Genomic DNA, 10,198 nt, shown 5'->3' on the forward strand with positions numbered 1-10,198 from the left:
ACCAGCTGAGGTCTGTGAAATTACAGTCTCTGAAGACCACCTGAACAGAGGAGCTGTACAAGCAGAAGGTAAAAATACAGTTAATTATATTTGTCCTTTTTAGAGTGATTTACAGGCCATTATTTTACCTGAAAACATGCAGATCCTCACATATTTTATTTTATTTGACAGGTTCAAGTGGTTAGGAAATTATGCAGAGAGTGGGGGTTGGATTCCTCTGGATCGCAAAATGACCTCCTCCTGAGACTGTCCAATGAATTGAAGTCAAGGCACACGTACAACAAGGTCTTTCTTTCAAAAGATTTGGGCTGCATCAGGTAATCAAAATGTCACAGTGTACTGTATGTGTAAGATACTATTATTGTCAAGATTTTTCACTGGGTGGAATAACTTCAAATGGTGTTATTCTTTGAATTTCTGAAAAGTGATTTCACATACACATATCAGTGAGGAAGAAAAACTTTTTAGTTGGATAAACAAGGGTTGTCTTTTTACAGTCTGTTCATTTCTGCGGTTGGGCTGTGATTATGTACCTGTGTGGCATTGTATACAGTATAAAGTGCAACATTAGAGCTGAAAGCCCACGTGACTTCACAGACATGCTCCTTTCTTGGAAATACATGCCAAATATTGTAATATATGACTTCGCACGTGGACTATCAACACACATGATTCTGAGAGAACCACAAAGGTTGCCCTTCTAACCATTTGAAGGACGGTTAAAGGCCCCAACTGCAGAAAACATAGCACTTGCCAAAGATAGGAAACTAAAGGTGTCACTTCCTTGGTTGAATTGCAAGAAAGTGGTCCCAGACTGTGATAGCCATCCCATAACTGGTTCAGCAGAGCATTATGCTCTGTACGATCGTTTCCACGAAGATAACACAAAGGATGCCCATGATGCTTTGCCTGGTCTCGCAACTTGCTGGAATAGTCAATAGTCAAGTAGCAGAACAGCTGTTTGCAAAAATGAAAAACTGTTGTACTTCTTAAACATGGCTTTACCGTCAACTCATCTGTTTCTCATGAGGAATATCATTCACCAATACAATTGTCACAAAAACAAACTACGATTGAGCAGCATAAAAAAGGCTTTCGATACCAAGATAGCTATGAATATCCACAGCCAGGCAGTGTTGGGTACCTTTTCAAATTTGATATGCAAATCTATCACAAATACAGCATATCTGACCATTCACTGTTTTGTATAGTTGAAATATTTATTAATAAAAAAAAAAAAAAAAAAAACTAATTAATTGCACAATTTGCTGTAATTAATTGCAATTAATTGCAATTCCCCAAAGCTTGTAATCATCAATATTTATACTTAGAATCACCTAATTAAATTAAACAACACAGGTAAAAAAAAAAGGAACAGAAAATAGCCCTATATTAAAATAATATTAAACATCAATATATCAATATATTAATCTTTTTCAATAATCAATCAACATAATCAATTTAAATTATTTATTTTTTTTACTAATTATCAAAATAAAATATAGTCCTACAAAGCTATTATTACCAGAGCATGTGATCAGAGCAGGTCATTTTACCATTGTTGTCCAGCATGGCTATACCAGCTCAGCAAACAGAAGTCTACTACTGAGAAATTTCACGTTATTTGAGCGGACTTTGCTTTTCCAGTGCGTGATCCGTACATGATTCGAGCGTTTGGGGCGTTAACGACAGAGCAGATCGCGCAGCGCAAACACAGAGCAGAACATTGAGCAGAGAGTGCAGCGCGCCGAATCAGAATCAGAATCAGAATCAGAAAGAGCTTTATTGCCAAGTGTGCTTGCACCCACAAGGAATTTTTCTTGGTACTGAAGCTTCCAGTGCACATATACAAATACAAATACAACAAGAACATAGTAATACAAATTCTAAGAATGAAAATATATAAAAAATAAATAAAAATAGTATAAAAGTAAAAAAGTAGGGTCACAGTTGGGTTTAGTCTGAATAAACATTTACAGATTATGAACATATTTACAGTATTTTGAGTAGTATGAATAATATAAATATCACCTGAATTAGAGAATATTACACTAGACAGTGGGAGTCTAGCGCATGTTACAGATTATAAACATATTTACAGTATTTTGAGTAGTATGAATAATATAGATATAAATATCACCTGAGTTTATTGCACTAGACAGTGGGAGTATTGCACTTACAGGCATATTAGATTAGATTAGATTAGATTAGATTCAACTTTATTGTCATTACACAAGTACAGGTACAAGGCAACGAAATGCAGTTTAGGTCTAACCAGAAGTGCAATAGCAGCAAGTGCAGGATATACAGTGGTTCCATAAGTGCAGAACATGGATATGTACTGAATAAATATAGAGTTGAATACTATTATAAACAAAAATTTACAGATAGATTGTCCTATGAATATAATATACAGATAACTATTACTGTGAACAGAGTTTACAGCTAGATATGTACTGAATATAATAATATACAGATGGCTATTACTATAAACAGAATGCTTACAGATAGATATGTACTGAATATAATATACAGATGGCTGTTACTATAAACAGAATTTTACAGATAGATATGTACTATGAATATATATACAGATGGCTGTTACTATAAACAGAATGTGAGCATAATATACAGATGGATATTACTATAAACAGAATTTAACAAATAGATATATGTATAAGTTAGGCTAATGAGCAGTATAACAATGGATTTTATTTATATGCTTTGGGGGGCATGTTAAGTGTTCAGAAGGGAAATGGCCTGTGGAAAGAAACTGTTCCTGTGCCTGGAAGTTCTTGTGGCCAGTGATCTGTGTCGCCGTCCTGACGGTAACAGTTTAAACAGGGGGTGTCCAGGGTGAGTGGAGTCTGTGATGATTTTACCTGCTCTCTTCCTCACTCTGGAAGAGTACAGGTCCTGGAGGGTTGGCAGGGGGGCACCAATAATCCTCTCTGCAGTCCGGACTGTCCGTTGTAGTCTCCTGATGTCCGATTTGGTAGCTGAACCAAACCAGACAGTGATGGAAGTGCTTAAAACAGACTCAATGACGGCTGAGTAGAACTGGATCAGCAGCTCCTGTGGCAGATTGAACTTCTTCAGCTGGCGAAGGAAGTACAGTCTCTGCTGGGCCTTTTTGAGAACCACCTGAGAACCACCTGTGAACCACCTGACTGCTTTGACAGCCCAATCCAGTGTTGACAGGTTTGAAACCTGGCGGCTGTATTTCTTATAAAAGTGATGCCAAACCATGGCAACACCGTGGGTTGTAGTAGTTACACAAGCACATCCTTTTCAACATACAAAAATATCAGTCCCACCAGTTAACAAGTTATAGAGTTCTGCTTCCCACAGCTAAACAAGATAAAGCTTTCACACATAATACTGCCCTGCTAAAAAAAAACTATAGAAACCATTACAGAAATTCTATTGGATTGAATGGTTTTCATGGGAATTTTATTGGTTGTAATGGGAATTATAGTGGTCTCTGTGGGTCTCTACTGATTTGTGTTGGGTTGTATTGGTGGGGGCATTAAATCCTAATGAAATATGTCCCAAACACACTACAAAAAATAATTCTGTAGTGGTTTAAATGGTAAAAGCCAATGGTTCCTATTGGTATTTTAATACAAATCATTAGAATTTCTGTGATGGTTTCCAACTTTTTTTAAGCTGGTCTGATCTTCTGTCCTTGTCTAAAGAAATAATTACACACACACACATCATGCTTAATGTTTTATTATCAAGGTGAACACATGGAATTCATCAGTATGTGTAAAATTCACCTGCATAAATGAGTTTCACAGCACTAACACTGTTTCAGCTTTGATCGCCTCGGTAAAAACACGTAATAAACAGGACGTTACTTGCATTTTATGGTTGACAGCTTTGTTGCATTACATTTACTTCACCATGAGATGGTGCTGCAATTTCTATCTGAATGAAGCTTTGAGTAATGAACCATTTTCGACACAATTGTATGAGAAAGCAATAATGCTTCGAAACGCTTCATTTGGCCATCACTACTCGTCCGCTACTCTTCTTCTGAAGTGATAAATCTGCCGCAACATTATTCACACATGACTCACAATCAATGCAACAGAGGAAGCGAGAGAGCAAACTAATCTTTCCACCTACCATCAGTTGAAGTTTTAGATGTGCCGTGACATCCAATCATCCAAATCAGTCAAAGACAGGAAGCAAGAGAGCGAACAAACCTCACTACTTCCTTATATAGCGCTAGGGCTGATGGGACTTGTAGTGCCCCAACCATGTCTCATTACGCTTTGATACATTTAAATATAAGCCTGAAGCTTCGGAGAAAGAATGAATAATATTGATACACAGGGGAATTTGACTGTGGTCTTTAAGAAATATAGTTGTATCATCAGCTAGTTCAGATATAAATTCTTTACCAAAAATTGAAATACCTTCTAAACTGGGATTTTGTAAAATAACAATTGATAACAATTCAACAGCTAGCAGAAAAAGAAATGGGGAAATGGGGCAACCTTGGCGCACTCCTGAAAGCCAACCAAAACTGAAGAGTTAATGTTATTATTAACCATATTGATAAATGTACATCCAAAACCAAAAAGACTAAGAGATTTAAGCAAAAATTGGTGTTCTAAAGAGTCAAATGCTTTATAAAAATCCCAAAACATTATAATAGCTTCTGAATCAATATTCTATGAATAATCAATAAGTTCAAGAACTAATCTTATGTTGGATTCATAAATCCATTTTGTGTTTCGCCAATTATACTATTAAGGCCAGATTTTAAACGAACTTCCAAAATTAAAGCAAGTAATTTATAATCGACATTTAACAGTGATATAGGTCTCCGGTTTTCAATTAAAAGCGGGTCTTTATCAGTTTTGGGGATCAAGGAAATAAGACCCTGCTTCATTGAGGGAGTCATCTCTCCTTTTTTAATACAGTCTTTAAACAAACTATGTAGAGGTTGCTTTAAGATGTCCCAAAAATGTAAATAAAATTCAACAGACAAGCCATCAGTACCTGGAGATTTTCCCCTCTTCATAGATTTCAGTGCATCCTCCATTTCAACTATAGAGATACAGTGGCGGCTCCTGCAAAATCTCTCAGGAGGGGCAAATGTTTGGATGATTGATAAGGATAAGGTCCACCCATGCAATGGATAAATTAACAGCTTAAGCATGTAAAGGCAACTTCACTACTTTTATTTCAAGTCACTTTTTTTCATTAATATTAATCTCCTTTTTTGTTTCTATGAGTGTTAACAATTCGGCAGCAAGTCAAAATCAATTCAAACAAAGCCCAACCAGGATGCGAATTTCCAAAAACGTTTACTCCAATTTCAATTTAATAAAAAAAACAACTGAAATCCCATAACTCACTATTTACACTACTTTTAGCTATGCACTTTTCAAACCTTAAACACATCAAAATTCAAGCACTTTCAAGGATCAAGCACCCGTACGGACCCTGCACATTACTCACTATTTACAATACTACTCACTATTATTACACTGCTTACGTCACATTACTCGCTTATTACACTGCTTACTTATACTGAAATTTTGCTCTTCTCTCTTTCAAAGTAGCAAAGTGATCAATTACTCTCTCATTGAAAGCAGGCATGTTCCTGACTAGTTCCCTCTCCATGGAAAGCATAGCCAGTGCATTCAGACGTTCCTGTCCCATTACATTTCTCAGGAATGTCTTGATTCTCTTCAAGGTTGAGAAACACCTCTCAGCTTCAGCAGTTGTCATGGGAGTGGTTATGAGGATGTTCAACAGAGCAACAGTCTCTGAAAAAGTATCCTGGAGGTTGTACTTCAGCAAAACCTGGTACAGTGCCAGTGCACCACAGCAGCCCTTGAATTCTGGACTCTCGTAAATGAGAGACAGTTCAGTCTTCAGCTTCGCCTTATTTAACATAGGGTATGCCCTGACAGTGATGTTCAGAGCCTCAACAGGGAATGTATGGCCATGCTGTTGAAACATCTCTCCTTGTAGCAGCGTGGCACTTACAAGGTGGTCGGTAAAGGAGAACCTTTCTTTGGTGTGGACCAAGATTGTGTCGCAGACCTGACAAAATAAATACATTTATTTTAGTTATAAAATAATTTTTTTATTATAATATAAATATGGAGATACAAGGTTTCCATCCCGACAGCAACAATGTATCAGGCAGAATCCATATTTTATATCTCCATATATTTTCAAACATTAATGCTATTATTGGTCACCCTTTACATCTTTCAATGTGTTTTACAAATATTTAACCAATGAAAAGCATTAAAAGAGCTTGGAAATTATTTTGGGGAAAAAACAGGTTTTCTTTCGTTTCCTGAAAAGTAACAGTTTTGGACATACAAGGCTTCTGTCCGACAGCGATGATTTGTGTGTGTGTGTGTGTGTGTGTGTGTGTGTGTGTGTGTGTGTGTGTGTGTGTGTGTGTTATTACGTTAATTAACATTTTACCATAATTCAAGCTCAAATGGAATTTGACAAGGGTTTTTGACCAGTAAATGTATTTTCAATCAACTCAGATAGTTTATTTTATTAAAGATTCCACTAGATGGCGACAAATAATATTGTTGACTGAAATTTGTACATTCCATTCGAACACCAACACAATCTTTATCCTACACGTCAACGATTCAAAGTACAATGCTAGGAGTAAAAAAGACTGCTACCATCCTTTCCTAAACTGATTGTAAAAACAAAGTGAGATTTTCCAACACTATTTTGGAGTATTTAAATGGTCAGCAATAAATACCTCTTTGGACAGCCTCTGCTTTTCTTCTTCTCCCAAGGCCCTCCTAGATCTTGTTGTTCCTGTTGCTACTTGCTCCTGCTCCTGAAATGAGCTCTGGTCCCTGAACACAGATAGATCAACAGTGTTTTTATGAATAATCTCATGTCATTGACAATACTTATTCATGTCTTAGAAAAACAGAAGCAACACAAATAGTCTGTTTTAGATATATTTTCTCAGAATAGCTCAAAAGATATAAAAATTGCTAGCTAAACTTTGTTACAGACAAGGTAATTACAATTTCTAAAGATGCAGAGGATTAAATTAGTTCCCCACTTTTAAGTGTCTAAATCTTGTTACCATATAGCATACATTTTATGTAAATAAATAATATTTGAAAACATAATATGTTAAATACATAAATGACATGGTCCTATATTGAGAAGGTATGAACAATATTATATGATCTTACCTGATGGACTGCACTTTCATTGTGAAGTTCTGGAGGGCTTGTTTGATGAAGACTGCATCAATGTTCTTCTTCTGCAGCTGCTGGTACATCATGTCAACGTGAGGCATGATTTGATGAAACAGATGCAGAAAAAACTGAAAGTCTTCATCTTGCAGCATCCTCAGGAAGCCAGATGCCTCCCTCACCGTGTTGCTATCAAATGAGCTGTCAGTCGCAATAGATCTGAAACACTCTATAAGGTCATCTAGGTTCTCGTATACAGTGTTCACGATTCTGCTATTAAAGTTCCATCTTGTGGATGAGGCTCTTGGCAGCCTTCGTGCAACAATCTCGTCGAGAATAGTAGTGCGTTTTGGTGACCGGGTAAAAAAGCTGGTAATGCCACTCAGATCAGAAAAGAATACTCTAACTGCTGGAGTTTGAGATGTAGCTTGCTGCATGATCAAATTCAGCTGGTGTGCATAGCAATGCACATAATGTGCATTTTCATAATGTTCACGCACCTTTTGCTGCACACCAGCCCGCTCTCCCCTCATCACACTTGCCCCGTCGTATGCTTGCGCGATGAGTTTAGCTTTGTCATCAGTGAAAAGACTGTTCAGCCTCTCCAGAATCACACTGGCAATCGACTCGGCTGTTGTATTCAAGATAGGGATGAACTCATAGAAACGTTCTTGCACAGCATGGTCCCTGTCAATGTATCTGAACACAAGCACTAACTGGGTCTGTGTAGAAACGTCAGTAGTCTCATCTGCTTGAATTGCTACGAATCTAGCTGACTTCACCTCTTCCATTATATGCTCCCTGATGACTGACAGCATGCAATCCAACAGCTCATTTTGTACAGTCTTTGATGTACCTTTAAAGACTGTGGCAGTTTTCAAGTGCTCCTCAAACACCTCGTCTAGCGATGCTACCAAGTTGACCAGTCCACGAAAAATGCCAGCGTGGCTTGAGCCTTCGCTCTCATCTTTGCCCCTCAATGCTAATTCGAACAGGCCACAAAACTTCACGCAGTCGATAAGACGGCCTAGAATGTGGCGGTTCTTACTAACCTCGTCATTGTGACGACGTACAGCTATCCGGTAACTGTCGTCCAACTGTGTGGCAATATTGACCGTCCCGAAAGCCGCCAATTTTAGGCAACTGTCCATATGCATCTTCGCCGTTTCATGCTTTTTCACCTTCTCCGAGAGATGATGCATATCGGTGACACCTGTCGTTGTCCATGCGATGTCCGTCCTGTTCTCGGGATGGAAGAGAATGCAGGGGAAGCAGAATAAAGCATTAGCTGCTTCACAACCTGCTAGCCATTTTATCCGCTCATACCAGTTCCTCGAGAATCCTCTATTATATGATTTCCCGCCCTTTGTAGATACTTGTTTTATTTTTAAATTTGGTCTTGGTGGCCCTAACTCTTTAATTGACAATTTATCCTGATTACTACGACGGCTGAATGGTGTTTCTTTTAATGACACGATAGAATTAATGTTAACTGCGTTCGCCATGACGTTCTTCAAGTTCAACTGGCCTCAACCGCCTCAACTCGCGAGATGTCCCAACAGTCTCTCTCGCTCTCGTTCTTTTTTTTATTTTATTTTATTTTTTATCACATTTGATAAAGATATTAAAGTAGTGCTTCATTTTTTCTTGTTGTTCAAATTCAAAATTGGTTTCAAATATTATTTGTCACTTAATCTTAAAGATTTTTAATAGTGTATGTTTGTTCCCACCAATCGCTGCACAAGTGAAGTTTACGTATGATGACGAAAGCACGTTAGTGCGAGCCCTCCCGGAACCCATAGAGAATGCATTGCAGTGCCTGCAGTTCGAAAAAAAACATCTTTGAATGTAAGTCTATGGGAACACTCTGGGCGATTCTCAGCCAGAGTGAAATCGCCCAAAAAGAGGCGGTACTCCACAGAACGTGACATGACGCTGATTGGACTATATCCAGAGGCAGAACATACAGTGACGGCTAGCGTAACTCTGTGGTTGAATGAGATTATGAATGTGATTGAAAAAGTCCCTTCACTTTCACACTTTGGTGGTGCGTCGCCCAATTGCCCTAATGAAGAAACCGCCCCTGTAGAGATATCAGAATCACAAAGTTGCTTAAAGTCATCCTTAATACCTGAAATCTTATCATGAATACTCAAAAGAAAAGTTTTTTTATAAAAGGAGTATACAGAGGTTGAAATCATTCCTGGATCTGCACATAAAACACTATTAATGTTTAAGGCAGAGAGAGATGTCTTTTTTACGATTTCTTTTTTCAAGAGCAAAAAAGTAATTAGTGCTTCTTTCACCCTTCTCGATCCATTTTGCTCTAGAGTGTATAAAAGCACCTTTAACAATCTCTGTGTACATATTTTCAATTTGCAAATGACATGTGCTCATTTCTACCTCATCCTCTTTACTGGGATTTTCCTTCTGCATTAACACACTTAATCTATGAATGAGTTCTAATTCTTTCATGTTTTTTTTTCTCTTTTAATTTGCTTACTTCTATTAACAGCAAGGTCTCTAACTCTAAATTTAAAAACTCCCAGCTAGAGCCAGGGTCGCTTTCAGTATTAGCCTACCAAACATAGAATTAGCCAGTTGAATTACACTATCATTAAAATTGGGTCTTCCAAAAGACAATTGTTCAATTTCCAGTAACCCCTTGTTCTATTTAACTAAATGTATTGTTCAAGATTCAAAGAAATTAACATGTGGTCAGTAAACGGGGCAAATTGATGATTAACAGTATGGACATCTTTCAAAATAACATGAGACATGAGAAAAATATAAATTCTAGCTTTAAGCGATCCAGATTTGTTGGACCAAGTAAAGCCTCTACAACCAGAGTTAAAGAAACGCCAAGCATCTGCCCATGAAAGATTTCCACACAACCATAAAATAATATTATCATGTGAATTAGAGGTAGTTCTTATAGGAAATCTATCTTGTGCATCGTCAGGGGTTTCATTAAAATCTCC

General features: G+C 37.5%; 2 protein-coding genes across 2 annotated transcripts in view; one reads left to right on the forward strand and one right to left on the reverse strand.

Annotated features, from left to right (window-relative positions):
* The window catches only part of LOC311302772 (uncharacterized protein), a 128,621-nt gene that overhangs the window by 33,158 nt on the left and 85,265 nt on the right, over nt 1-10,198 (forward strand). The window lies entirely within an intron of this gene.
* On the reverse strand, nt 5,128-8,386 carry LOC311276682 (uncharacterized protein). Its single transcript, XM_084386519.1, has 4 exons — nt 8,270-8,386; nt 7,215-7,291; nt 6,764-6,863; nt 5,128-6,069 (listed from the first exon to the last, which is right to left on the reverse strand). Exons 1-4 carry the CDS (start codon nt 8,372-8,374, stop codon nt 5,542-5,544), a joined length of 810 nt encoding a protein of 269 aa, XP_084242645.1. The 5' UTR covers nt 8,375-8,386; the 3' UTR covers nt 5,128-5,541.

Source organism: Rutilus rutilus, assembly GCF_951802725.1.
Source record: "Rutilus rutilus genome assembly, chromosome: 1".
In the NCBI taxonomy this organism is placed as follows: domain Eukaryota; kingdom Metazoa; phylum Chordata; class Actinopteri; order Cypriniformes; family Leuciscidae; genus Rutilus; species Rutilus rutilus.